The 12,783-nt window shown below is 47.6% G+C and overlaps 1 protein-coding gene across 4 annotated transcripts in view; it reads right to left on the minus strand.

Annotated features, from left to right (window-relative positions):
• Positions 1-12,583, minus strand: part of SLC25A43 (solute carrier family 25 member 43) — a 37,199-nt gene extending 24,616 nt beyond the window's left edge. The window contains exons 1-4 of one of the 4 annotated variants that reach the window (XM_046673211.1): positions 12,270-12,583; positions 5,962-6,203; positions 3,214-3,386; positions 1,836-2,828 (exon numbers count right to left, since the gene is read on the minus strand). In XM_046673211.1, the coding sequence (XP_046529167.1) occupies positions 2,673-2,828; positions 3,214-3,386; positions 5,962-6,203; positions 12,270-12,532 (834 nt within the window). In that variant the 5' untranslated portion in view covers positions 12,533-12,583 and the 3' untranslated portion in view covers positions 1,836-2,672. Of the gene's footprint in view, positions 1-1,835; positions 2,921-3,213; positions 3,387-5,961; positions 6,204-12,269 lie in introns of those variants that run through there. The other 3 variants (XM_046673210.1, XM_046673209.1, XM_046673208.1) reach the window with 3 other exon arrangements.
• Positions 12,584-12,783: the final 200 nt, after the last annotated feature.

Here is a 12,783-nt window from a genome sequence, read left to right on the forward strand (position 1 = left end):
GAGCCTTAGAACTATTTTTATCTTGTGGCTTCTAAGTTGATTTCTTGGAATACAGCTGAAGGGTGTCATCACAGATGTGAAAAAATACGAGAGTCTTCACTGCAATGTTATCATTACCGAAGAATTAGAAACAGCCTAAATATTCAAAAACGGAGCGATTGTTATTTATGGCACGATGGAGGCAGAGACTGAAGTGATGCTTACACAAACCAAGGAACGAGGAGGGCTGCTAGAAGCGGAAGAGACAAGGAAGGGGCATCCCCAAGAGCCTTCAAAAGGGGCACAGCCCTGCTGACACCTTGAGATTAAACCTCTAGCCTCTAGAACTTTCAGAGAATAAATCTTTGTTGTTTTAAAAAAAATATTTATGGCACATCCATATGGTAGAATATTATGTGATAATTTAAAAAATTTTCTTGAGCCAGCCCTGATGGCCCAGGGATTAAAGTTTGGTGCTCTCACCACTTCAGCGGCCCAGGTTTGGTTCCTAGGTGCGAAACCACGCCACTCCTCTGTCAGTTGCCATCCTGTGGTGGTGGTTCACATAGAAGAACTAGAAGGACCTACAACTAGAATATACAGCTATGTACTGGGGCTTTGGGAAGGAGAAAAAAAGAGAGGAAGATTGGCAGCAGATGTTAGCTCAGGGAGACACTTCTCCAGGAACAACAAAAAGATGTCCTCAATACTTGACGGCCTGGGGCAATATCCATTATATAGTAAGTGAAAAAAGCAGGATACTAACTTTTATTTTTTTATTTTTGAGGAAGATTAGCCCTGAGCTAACATCTGTTGCCAAGCCTCCTTTTTTTTTTTTTTTTTTTTCGCTGAGGAAGACTGGCCCTGAGCTAACATCCGTGCCCATCTTCCTCTACTTTATATGCGGGACGCCTACCACAGCATGGCTTGCCAAGCAGTGCCATATCTGCACCCGGGATCCGAACTGGCGAACCCCAGGCCGCAGAAGTGGAATGTGCAAACTTAACTGCTGTGCCACCGGGCCGGCCCTGACACTAACTTTTATATACAACAGGAACACAATTTTGTAAAAAATAACCTTCTGCATATATGTGTTATATATATTTGTATTTATGCACACACATATACATACATGCATACACATACGAACATACACAGAAGAAAAACTTTTAATCACTATAGTGCATAGGTATTGGGTTTATAGGTCATTTTTTTTGTACTTTTCTGTATTTCCCAAATTTTCTATAATCTATGTTGCATTACTTTTTTTATTTTGGTAAAACATACATAACATAAAATTGACCACTTTAACCATTTTTTTTTTAAGATTGGCACTTGAGCTAACAACTGTTGCCAATCTTCTCTCTTTTTTTTCCTTTTTCTCCCCAAATCCCCCCAGTACATAGTTGTATATTTTAGTTGTGGGTCCTTCTAGTTGTGACATGTGGGACGCCGCCTCAGCGTGCCCTGATGAGCGGTGCCATGTCCACGCCCAGGATCCAAACGGGCGAAACCCTGGGCCGCCAAAGCGGAGCGCGCAAACTTAACCACTTGGCCACCAGGCCGGCCCCCCTTTTTAACCATTTTTAAGTGTATATGCATTACTTTTCAAAATTAGGAATAATGGTTTTTATAAATTAGCATGCACTAAGTAGGTTCTAAACCTGCATGTAAATCACAATTACAACAATGTGACAATTACTTGTTTGTTTGGCTGAAGGACAGGAAAGAACACAACCTAGACAGATGAAAAGTCTGATGGATTAGAGCAGGAGAATCGGGTGTAATCCTGATGTCTATTGCTCTGAAGGCAGCTTTTCTTCACAGGTTGAGATAAGTACAGTCGTCCCTCAGTATCCATGGGGGACGGGTTCCGGAGGAAAGGAAAATCCACAGACACTCAAGTTATTTATTCTATCAATGAAACGGCATAGTATTTGCATATAACCTATGCACATCCTCCCGTATAATTTAAATCATCTGTAGATTACTTATAATACCGAATACAATGTAAATGCTATATAGCTGTTATACTGTATTGTTTCCGGAATCATGACAAGAAAAAAGAGTTTGTACAAGTTCAGGACAGATACAATTATGGTAGGCCTTTCCATCTGCCGTTGGTTGAATCTGCGGATGCAGAAACCAGGCTGTCGAACCCCCAGTTACAGAGGGCCAGACTGTACTTTCCTGATTTTTAGTGCTGAGGTAAGTGAGGCCCAGCCCAGCCAAGAAAGCCACAGAGAGAAACCCGGGGGCGACTGAGCAGCAGAGGGACAAGTTAGAGACACGCAGAAAAACAAACTCAGCTGGGACTGATCATTTAAAATTGGATTCAACCGACCCCAAAATAATATCCAAGCAGCTCTTCAGGAATATATCAGTTGTATACACTAAGATTTGCCCAGCGGAGGCCAGGAGGCAGGCGCGCCTCTGGCTGTGGAGTTTTCAGGGAGGCCAGCGGACAGGGAGCAGGACTCGGGGGATGCGAAGCCTCAGCCCTAGGTGATTCGGAGCCCGCCCCCACTGTGCAGACCTGCCTGTCACCCCCAACCTTACTTGGACCACTCTGACTTTATTTTGATCAAAATTGGCTGATTCTAGGTTAAGCCAATTACTCACTTCGGGACCTCTGATAGCAGGCTTTTGCCTCTATGGTCTATAAAGAAAATGTGAGTTTTCCCAGGTGACAATTAGGAAAATGCAGGGCCAATTCGACTGAGACACCGACCCATTTCAAATGCAGTTATTTCCTCAGCAAGGGAGTCAGGCACTACTGGACCATTGTTGTCGATAGTTCCCGGCTTATTTGGGTTCTTTCCAGCCTGTTTCGCTGAGGTAAGGAGCGGCTATGAAGGCAAAAAAGTGCCGTGTCCTCGCTGCGGAAGCTGCAGCGAGAGCAGGCGTTACGAGGCTGCACTGATGTACCAGGCGGTGGCAGCTATGAGGAAGAGAGGAAAGAAAGCTGGGCCTCACGTGGAAGCTTCATAAATGACCTAAAAAAGCGGAGTATGGGAATGGGAGGTGGTTTGGGCTTGAGCCCATAGCCTGGAGGTCAGCAGCAGAAATGCCGTGGAGCGGGGGTTTGTGTAGTATTTGTGTGAGCAGTCACGAGCTCCCTGGAAACCCGGCGTCACTCAGGGTGGGTGTTCTTTGCTGTTGTTACCCGCCCACAAACACTTCAAGCATCATCTCCCCCACCCGATCCGCCCCGCCCCCAACATAACTCCTCACCTGCATCTTTCTCTTCACCGTGTCGAAGGGAAAGGAGAGGGTTTGGGTCACGGCAGCAGCCAGGCAGACATTGGCAAAGTTCTGGAGGAGAGAGAACCGATCTCGGGGTCCGTTCCAGATTTTCTCCAGGTTCATGTACACTAGAAGGGAGCCAGCAGAGAACGGGAGAGCGCCTGCAAAACAAGACCGGGAAAGGCTGCCGATGTCTCAGGAAACACGGGCTTGAGAACATCAATGCCTGTGGGGAACCCAGGAAAGTAAACAGGGCCGGCTCTGGGCTTGTAAAACTAACTCCAACCGAAGCAGAGGGAAAGAACTTTCTCAGGCGATGATAATGTGCTAGACTTTGATAGGGGTTGTGTCATTTGACAAAATGCATCAAATGGTTCCCTAAAGCTTTATGCACTTTACTGTATGTAAATTTTACTTTAAAAAGAACCATAATCATGGGCCAGCCCAGGGTGTAGTGGTTAAGTTTGTGTGCTCTGCTTCAACCGCCTGAGGTTCACAGGTTCGGATCCCAGGCACAGACCTACCTACTGCTCATCAAGCCATGCTGTGGTAGCATCCCACATACAAAAGAGAGGAAGATTGGCACAGATGTTAGCTCAAGGACAATCTTCCTCAAGCAAAAAGAGGAAGATTGGCAATGGATGTTAGCTCAGGGCCAATCTTCCTCACCAAAAAAAAGGGGGGGGATAACACAAGTGGGGTCCCTCATCTTTAGAAAAATATAACATTTATTTAAAAAAACAGTTTTATTATAATATTTATAATAATGTTTATTTTAAACAAATTTTTATATAGTATTTACATAATAATAATAAATAATATTTATTTAAAAATGATGCACCAACCTCTCATTTACCTTCACTCAGAAAATGTTTATGGAGCTCATGCTATGTGCTGGGCCCTATGTCAGGTGCCAGGACTACAAAGAGGAGTAGACTAATTCCTGGAGATGCTCACTATCTAATGGAGGAGACAGCTGATATGTGCTATCATGGGGGGCTATCCAAAGTGCTTTAGGTGCACAAGGATCAGAGAGATTAATTTTGCCTGGGGGAATCAGGAAGGACTTCATAGAAATCTTTTCAACTGGGTCTTGAGGGATGAGTAGGAGTTCATCAGACATTGAGAGAGTGGACAGGCAGTCCAGGCAGAGGGAACAGTATGTACAAAGGGAGTGGTATTTCCAGGAAATGCAAGGATTTCTGTATGGATGGAGCATGAGTACAGGCGGAGGAGTGGCAGGAGATGAAGTAGGACGGGCTGGGGCCAGGTCTGAAGGATCTGGTACGCCATTAGGAAGTGGGGCTTTTCCCTGTAGCTCAGGAGTCAGTGAAGGCTGTTAAGGAGGGCAGTGGAATGAGGGTGGTGAAATGATCAACCTGCGTTTAGAAAGATCATCACATCCTGGCAACAGTACACAGGGTGGACTGGAACAGGAGTGACCCAAGACTGGGACCAGGCAGGAGCCTCTGGTAAGTGTCTGTGGGAAAGATGATGAGAGCAGGATCTAGGACAGAGGAGGTGGGGCTGGAGAAGGGGGAAAGACTTGAGAGTTGAGGTCAAATTGACAGCACTTGGTGACTGAAGTGGAAGTGGCGTGAGAGGAGGCGGTGAAGGGAGTCTAGGTTTCTTCTGGCTTGGGCCACTGGGTGAAAGGAAGGCGGTCTCATTCGTTAGGGAACGCAGGAGGAGAGCAGATGTGACACTAATGAGGACATCAGGTTTAGTCTTGAGTTTGATGCGTCAAGGGAGCAAGAGGTGAAGCGTCCAATAGCAGGTATTCGTTATGCCACTGGGAACTGGTGGCAGTCAGTGGTTAAGAGAGAGAGGGCTCTGGGGTTACATTGCTAGGCTCTTTCACTTTCTATCTATGTGAACTTGGGCAAGTCACTTAGCTTCCCAAAGCATCTATTTCCTCAGCTGTAAAATGAAGCTTAAATGAGAAACTGTATGCTAAGCATTTAGCACAGTGCCTGGCACATAGAAAGCACCAATAAATGTTAGTTGTTGTTCTTATAGAGATGAGTTTGGGAGTAGCAGAGTATAATGATGCTTGTTTAAGCCACTAGCTTAGATGAGGCCACCTAGGGAGGGTCTGGAAGGTGAAAAGAAAGCTAAAGGAGCCCGGGGAATAGCGATAGGTAGGGGGCTGGCAGTGTCAGATGAACCAGATGAGTCACATAAGAAAGAGCTGCCAGAAACATGGGAAAGGCAGCCAGGAGACTATGGGATCCTAGAAGCCAAGTTTCCAGATGAAGGGGTGATCAAGCTCATCAAATGCAGGAACAAAGGTCAGCTAAAGGGCGAAAGTCTATTGGATTTGGCAACTGGGGGTCCCAGGTAACCTGGGGGTGTGTAGTCCCGGCAGAGGTTACAAAGACCAGAGAAGACACGGTTGCGACCTTGGTTGTGCTCAAACGCATATGTATGCACACCGAGACTCCTTCCCGCAGTCCGACGGGGAGTGAGCGGGATTGTCTTCCTATCGGTTTGCGCTGAGCCACTTCCACTCTCTGTCCTACTCCCCTCCCTGGGATGTGACAGGCCAAGGTCAGAAGTGAGGCGCATGGCTATGGAATAGAATGAAGCTAACTGGCTCTTTATGGATTTAATCCATATGACTTTGACCTTGACTGCAAAACAGACTTAACTGGTTACAAACGAAGGTATACGATACATTCATACATTTCAAAGAACGCAGCCTTTTCTTGGACAAGGTGAAAAGTTCCATCTTACCTAAAACAGTAAGGGAAACCCCTCGATAAAGGGCCAGGAACCCTTCCTGTTGATAAACAGTAGAAAAAGCATGGAGGATACCCCTGTAAGACGGTTCCAGCATGTTCTGCACAATCAAGCGGGTTTTGATGAGGTCTGTAGGATATGTCACAATGGTAGAAACCATGCCTGCGAGACTCCCAGCCATGATGGAGCTCCACTGGGAAATATGGCCCAGGTCATCCGTGAACAACACGACAAACCTGGGAGAAAACAGGGGGAAAAGCCCAAGGGAATCAGCCAGGGGTTGTGCTAGAGTGCTCCACACTACTCACAACGCTTTCCGGGATTCGGAAAGGCTTTACAAGTGAAAATTACTATCCTCATGTGTTAGGATTAATGAGTCACACAGTCATTTCTACTATATTTATATAATTCTAGTTAGCTCTACGGAAGAGAGGCTCAACCCTCTTATTTTTATCTGCCCTTCTCTCTTCATTTTAAGCATTTTCCCCTTTCATCTGCGTAACTGTCAAGCCTGGCTTGCCTGGGGGGTGTAAATGAACAGAAGTACGTGGTAAATACAGAACTGAAATGTGCTCCTTTGGTTTTGTTAAAACTTAAAAGAAACGAAATTGCTTGAAATGATGACTTTGAGCATCCCCAGTATTTGAGTTTAAAAAATATATTGGTTTAATAATTATAGGAGAAGATGCACCACCCCACTAGTTGTCAGGAAATAAAATAAAAACAATAACACGATACCATGTCTCACCTAGCAATTGGCAAAGATTAAAAAGTCTGATAATATCAAGCGATCGTGAGGACGTGTGGAAACGGGAACTCTCACCACTGTGGGCAGAAGTATAAATTGGTACGGCCACTTGGCAGTACCTAGTAAAATCGAAAGAATGCCTGCTTTCACCCCAGCAATTCCATCTTGCACGCGTACATATGAAGACACACATAGCATTGTTTCTAAGTGTGAAAAAGTGGAACAACCTAAATATCCATTGGCAGGGGAATGGATAAATTGTAGTACATTCATACAACGGTTACTATAGTTAAAATGAAAGAGCTTAGAAATATGCATTAACATGGATAAATCATAAAAGCATAAAGTTGAGTGAAAAAAGTTGCAGTGACCTATAGTGTATGATAACCATCTATTTAAATTAAGAAACACACCCACAAAACCATACCTTATATTATTCATGGATAGATACAGATACATGCTAAAAAGTGTAAAATGGACCTTCAGGAGGTAGAGAATAGGTGGGACTGGGAATGACAATGAAGAGGACTTCAGCTTTATCTGCAATATTTTATTCCTTGTATTAAAAAAAGATACTTGGGGGCTGGCCTGGTGGCGCAGTGGTTAAGTGTGCACGTTCCGCTTCGGCGGCCCGGGGTTTGCCAGTTCGGATCCCAGGTGCGGACATGGCACTGCTCAGCAAGCCATGCTGTGGTAGGTGTCCCACATATAAAGTAGAGGAAGGTGGGCACAGATGTTAGCTCAGGGCCAGTCTTCCTCAGCAAAAAGAGGAGGACTGGCAGATGTTAGCTTAGGGCTAATCTTCCTCAAAAAATAAATAAATAAATAAAAATAAAAAATAAAAAAAGATACTCGAAGTATCTTTTATATTATTATCCTACATGTCAGTTCTGGATGGTGGATATATGAGTATTTGCTAGATTATTCTTTGCGTTTCTCTGCAATTTTACAATTTAGCAAAAAATGGCTTTGAGTGGACTTTTCCAAAGCAAAATAGAAGGCCGCTCTGTGACACCCTTCCTTTTGGAAGTGGTGCACCCCCAATCATGAGGGCCTCAGACGTTGTTATTAGGGGACTTTTACATGGTACCCATTCCCTGGCCAGGAATTTTACTCCTTCTTGCTGATAGGGAAAAATCAAAAAGGGCTTGGAAACAAGGAAAAATAATATTTTCTGCCAGACAGTGGGGTAGGGAAAGAGGGAGAGGGATAGCAAGGGTTTGAATAAAAGAAAAGTGAACAGAGCTAGGCTAAAATAGAAGTATTGCATCTTTTTAAAAATGAGAGCATCCCCAGTTCCTTGGCTTTCAAACTGCCAGTGAAGAGCTGCGTTTCCTGCTTCTTCAGTTTGGCAGCAGGCTGGGGCCCTCTGTGCGATACATAAGAAAAGTGGGTGTTCAGATGAAAGCACTTAAGGGGTTCTAGAACAGCTCCTCTGCTCCGGAGTAAACAGTCATTGATTAAAAACATCCCCTTCAGGGGCGGGCCCCGCGGCCGACTGGTTAAGTTCTCGCACTCCGCTGTGGCGGCCCAGGGTTTCACCCGTTCGGATCCTGGCTGTGGACATGGCACCGCTCGTCAGGCCATGACTTCATTTTGTCAACCCACCTTAACTGCACCAACTGAAACAGTCGTTTGAGTTAACCAGTTACATTTTAAAGGCACAGGTAACTAAAGCAGGCATTCACCAACGGGCCATTCGCCTCAGTTTCACTGCCTGCACACTTCCTCATTCCTCCCTCCTCGCTCCCCTAGCTAATCAAGTTGGAGGGGAACCTTAGGAGAGACGGGGGAGACAGAGGGGGTGGACATGCTTGACTGGAGGGGTGGTCTGCAGCAAGCTGGAACAATCTAGAAGAAAGTGGAGTTTGAAATGCCAAAAGAAACACCATTCATCCTCATCGCTTCACTCATTCCCCATCCCACTTGGCCAGTTCCAGGGTATCAATTAATTAATTCCCCATTCATCGAACCTCTACAATGTGCTAGACACTGTGCTAGCACTCACATAGATCATAAGAGAGTTCACAGTCCTGTCAAGGAAATGACTGGAGGGACAATAGGACAGGAGGTAGGCCCTCGGTTCACTGAAGGACTCGAACTAGGAAGAGGAACCCTCTCCTATATCAGATTGTTCTATAAAATAGGGTCTAACTATCAGATATACATAATTAAACAGAAGAACCAAAATAAATCCTTTTTTCTCAGACTCTTACCATCTGATACAGAGACAAGGACCACCAATCCTTCCCCTTAGAATCAGAGTCAAGGCAGGCTACCCTAATAGGCCAACAATGGTGTCATTCTGGTCCCCACATCTTAAGCTCCTGTCTGATTGGCTGTGACAGCACTGTTCCCCTTCTGCTCTTCCTCCCACCCCCACATGCACAAAAGCTTTTTCTAGCGAGCCCGGATAGGATGGTGAACAGCACTAACCCCTTCCTTTCAGCCACACGGATATTACACACACCCTGGATACTTGTAATTAGAACTGCCAACACTTCAACCTAACATGTTAGCAGCCAAACACAAGCTCATGAAGTGGTTACACAATAAGGAAATGGCGTCGGTTATGAACAACCTCAGAGCTGCAGGCACCCAAACCAATGTTTATACAGCTAGGCAAGCGGTCGTGGGGTAAAGGCGGGTGAGGGCCTACTTTTGATGCATTTGAAAGCCATCCATTGTGTTAGGTATTATTTGTTTATTACAAGAACCTAGCTCCTAATTAACTCTACTGAGTGGACTCTTTTGATCGTAAATACACAGACATTTCAGCTGTGCGATGGGGGGGCAGAGCCCTGGACTAAGGAGCCAGAAGACCTGGTTTCAAGCTCCAGCTCTACCAATGTGTAGAGTCATGTAACCACTCCATTCCCTGAACGTTCTGGATGTGTATGCTTTGTTCAAACCCACGATCATAGGCTGTACCATTAGCCCCAGCCAACTGTTTTGCAAATTCATGGTCAGGAAACACTAGAGATGAATCAGTATAATGATGGACCAAAGGTATCGTCTTTACGTAGTAAGGATGGCTCCATGCTTAATCGACCTCTTTGCTTTCTATGTCTAGCCATTCACTGAAATGCTTCCTCTTAGTTTCCAGAAAGAAAATAACCTTGCAGCAAAAAATTATTAGCAAACCTAGCCTGTGTAACTATCTGTTCTTCCTCTCCCACACATCCCCTCTTCTCCGCTCCCACTGTTGCCAGCCAATTTCAGGTGCCCTCAGTTGCCACATGGACCGGTGAAACAGGTTCCTAACTGGTCCTGCCACCCCTAGTCTTCCTCCTCTCTGGTTGGACTGCCCTGCCACCACCAATAATTGCTGTCGAATTGCTTTAATCACAGCACTCCCCCACCCAATCTCCCACAGCTATCCTTGCATACTAAGTAAAGTTCAAACTCCTTAACCCGGCCCTCCAAGATCTCATTCGAACCTGCTTTTCTGGCTGTATTTCCCATTACCACTGTAGACACACGTTATGCTCCAGTCATGCTGCATGCCTTCCTGCCCCTGTTTCTTTGCTCGTGACGTTAACTTGCAGTATCTTTCTCCCCATCTTTGCCCAGTGAACTCCTACTCATTCTCTCAAGACCAAACTCAGATGGTTTTTCTCCTCTGTGAAGTCTTCACATCTCCTCCTCCTTATGCCTCATCCAAAGTGTGAATTTCTATAGCACTTTATCTCTGGCAATCACTTGCTACGGACACACTGATCTTATTCTTCTCTTACTCTGTAAGCTCTTGGGGCACAGGGACCAGGCCCCTTTCATCCTTGCACCGTCCCCAGCATCATGCACACAGCGGGTACTTAATGAAGCCTAACTAAATTAACGTCAAATGAATGCAGAGAGAAAGGCAGTAACAGAGTATGGGATCTGGAGTCAGAAGGCCAGGTGGTGGAGCTCAGCTCTGTCACTGACGAGCAGTGAGGCTGGTGTGAGCCCAGTTCTGCATCTGTAAAATGGGCATAATACTTCCTGCCCTGTGGACCTTCCAGGGCAGGAGGCAAGAGTTGTAAAAGTCCAATGATGTACACACACACACAAATTGACAATTACATAGAGGTGATGGATATGTTAATTAGCTTGATTGTGGTGATCATTTCAAAACATCAAGTTGTACACCTTAAATATATACAATTTTTATATGTCAATGATACCTCAATAAAGCTGTCCAAAAAAGCCAATGATGTATATATACTAGGTGGTTAGCAGAAATGCCACAAGACTTATACCAGCCTTTGAAGTTCTCCCTCCTTCCCCTTGGTACACATTCCAAAGGAAGATTTCCACACCACTTTGTGGAGAATACAGTGGAGTGAGGAGAAAGTGAGTCCTTAAAACTCAAAGGAGAACTGTTTACAGGCTGCAGGCCAGATGTTGCTGAGGGCAACGGGGGCTGGGAGAAAAGAGAGACTCGACAGAAATGCCCCTGATCTCACTACCTTCCCTCCCCAAAGGAAGACAAGGTAACTCTACGCTCAGGCATAGGCGAAATGAGTGCTGGTCTAGAGGACTCAGTAATAAGGATGATGACATCCAGTTTGTCAGCTGCCAAGTGAACCTTCCAGCTGTGGCCTCCCAGAGCCAAAGGCAAATTCCTTTGCTAGCCTTCAAGGCTGAAGTAGGTAGGTGGTCAAGCCTGGGCTGTTTGACTAGTTCAGAGCCATGGCCATTCTCCAGAGCTGGCGCCGTACCCACCGAATGAGGAACACAGGAACCATCCCCCCAAACAGAAACGTCTCTTCCTGAAACTCCATCACTACCATTCCATTCTTTTAGGTGTTGTTTTCAGTTCAAATGCAAATATCTCTGAGCTCTGAGAAAGCTTTAAGACTCATGCAGCATTTACATCTTTAGATCGTTTCCTAAGAAGCTGCTGTTGTTGCTAGAGAAGGTGGAAAAAGCCCAAATTCTGAGGTCAGTGGGCGGCGAGAGTGGGGTGAGTCAGTGGGCTGGGGGGACGGGTTGCAGCTCGGGGAGGGGAAGCTGCGGCATCTCCTGGACTCTAAAGGCAAGCTTCATTTAGGTGTGGGGGTGGGGTGTAGAAATCTGTGGCCTTTTTGTGGCAATGGATTGGGTCCTCTCCCCCTGCCAGACACTTTCTTCTCGGGGCTGTGGTCACACAGACACACTCGCATACCCACACCTTCAAAAGGGTCTCTCTCCTAAACAAGCCAAGGCAAAATTTGCCAAGTTGGTGGACGGTGGGAATGGTTAGGAGCCATCTCTCTGGAGATCTCTTCACTCCTTCCCCCCAAATGTCCTTCCGCCCCATTCCATCTCCTTGCTCGTCCAACCTCGAGGCCGACCCTTTCCGGGCCAGGGCTGCGCCCCACGGAACTGCACCTGGCAGGGCAGGAATCCCAAGAGAAAGTGAAAATCATGGGGACCGCGCCTTTGGGCCAAACTGCCCCGAGGGGCACCCACGCGATCCGGAGAAGGGCTGGGGCCCAGGTAGGGCCCCGATCGCGGGCCCCTGGGCGGGTCGGAACCCCCGCGGACCCGCCCTCCGCCCCCCGCCCGGGGGCCGCCCGCCCGCTCTTACTTGCGGTAGGCGGCGAGTTGCACGGCGCTGCAGGGGAAGAGGCGCAGGCACGCCAGCGCGTTCCCCTTCCACAGGGCGCGGGGCCCCTCGGCCCGCCACGCGCGCAGCCCCGCGGCCCACGGCCCCCGCGCTCCGTTGACCTGTGCCAGCACGGTGGCGAGCTCCAGCGGCGCGGTGACGCTGAGGCTGAGCGCCCCCGCCAGCCCGGCGCACAGCAGCCGCTGGCTGCCCGTCAGCCGGCCGTCCCGCCGCCAAGTCGCCATCGCGCCCCGCCCGCCCGGCCCCGGAGCCCGCGTGGCTCGGCCTGGGGCTCCCGGGCTCCCGGGCTCCCGGGCTCCCGGTGGCGGGGCCCCGCCCGGCGTGGGGCGTCCCCGCGGGCCGGCCGGGAAGCCGGCTCCGCCCCAGGCGGCCTCGGAGCCAGGGTGGGGTCGAGGAGGCGGTCCCGGGACGAGGCCTCGCCGATTTCTGTCTGCTCTGCAGTTGGCAAGTTTCTGTTTGCAGTTGAGAAAGAGTC

Source organism: Equus quagga, chromosome 10, assembly GCF_021613505.1.
Source record: "Equus quagga isolate Etosha38 chromosome 10, UCLA_HA_Equagga_1.0, whole genome shotgun sequence".
NCBI classification, from domain to species: domain Eukaryota; kingdom Metazoa; phylum Chordata; class Mammalia; order Perissodactyla; family Equidae; genus Equus; species Equus quagga.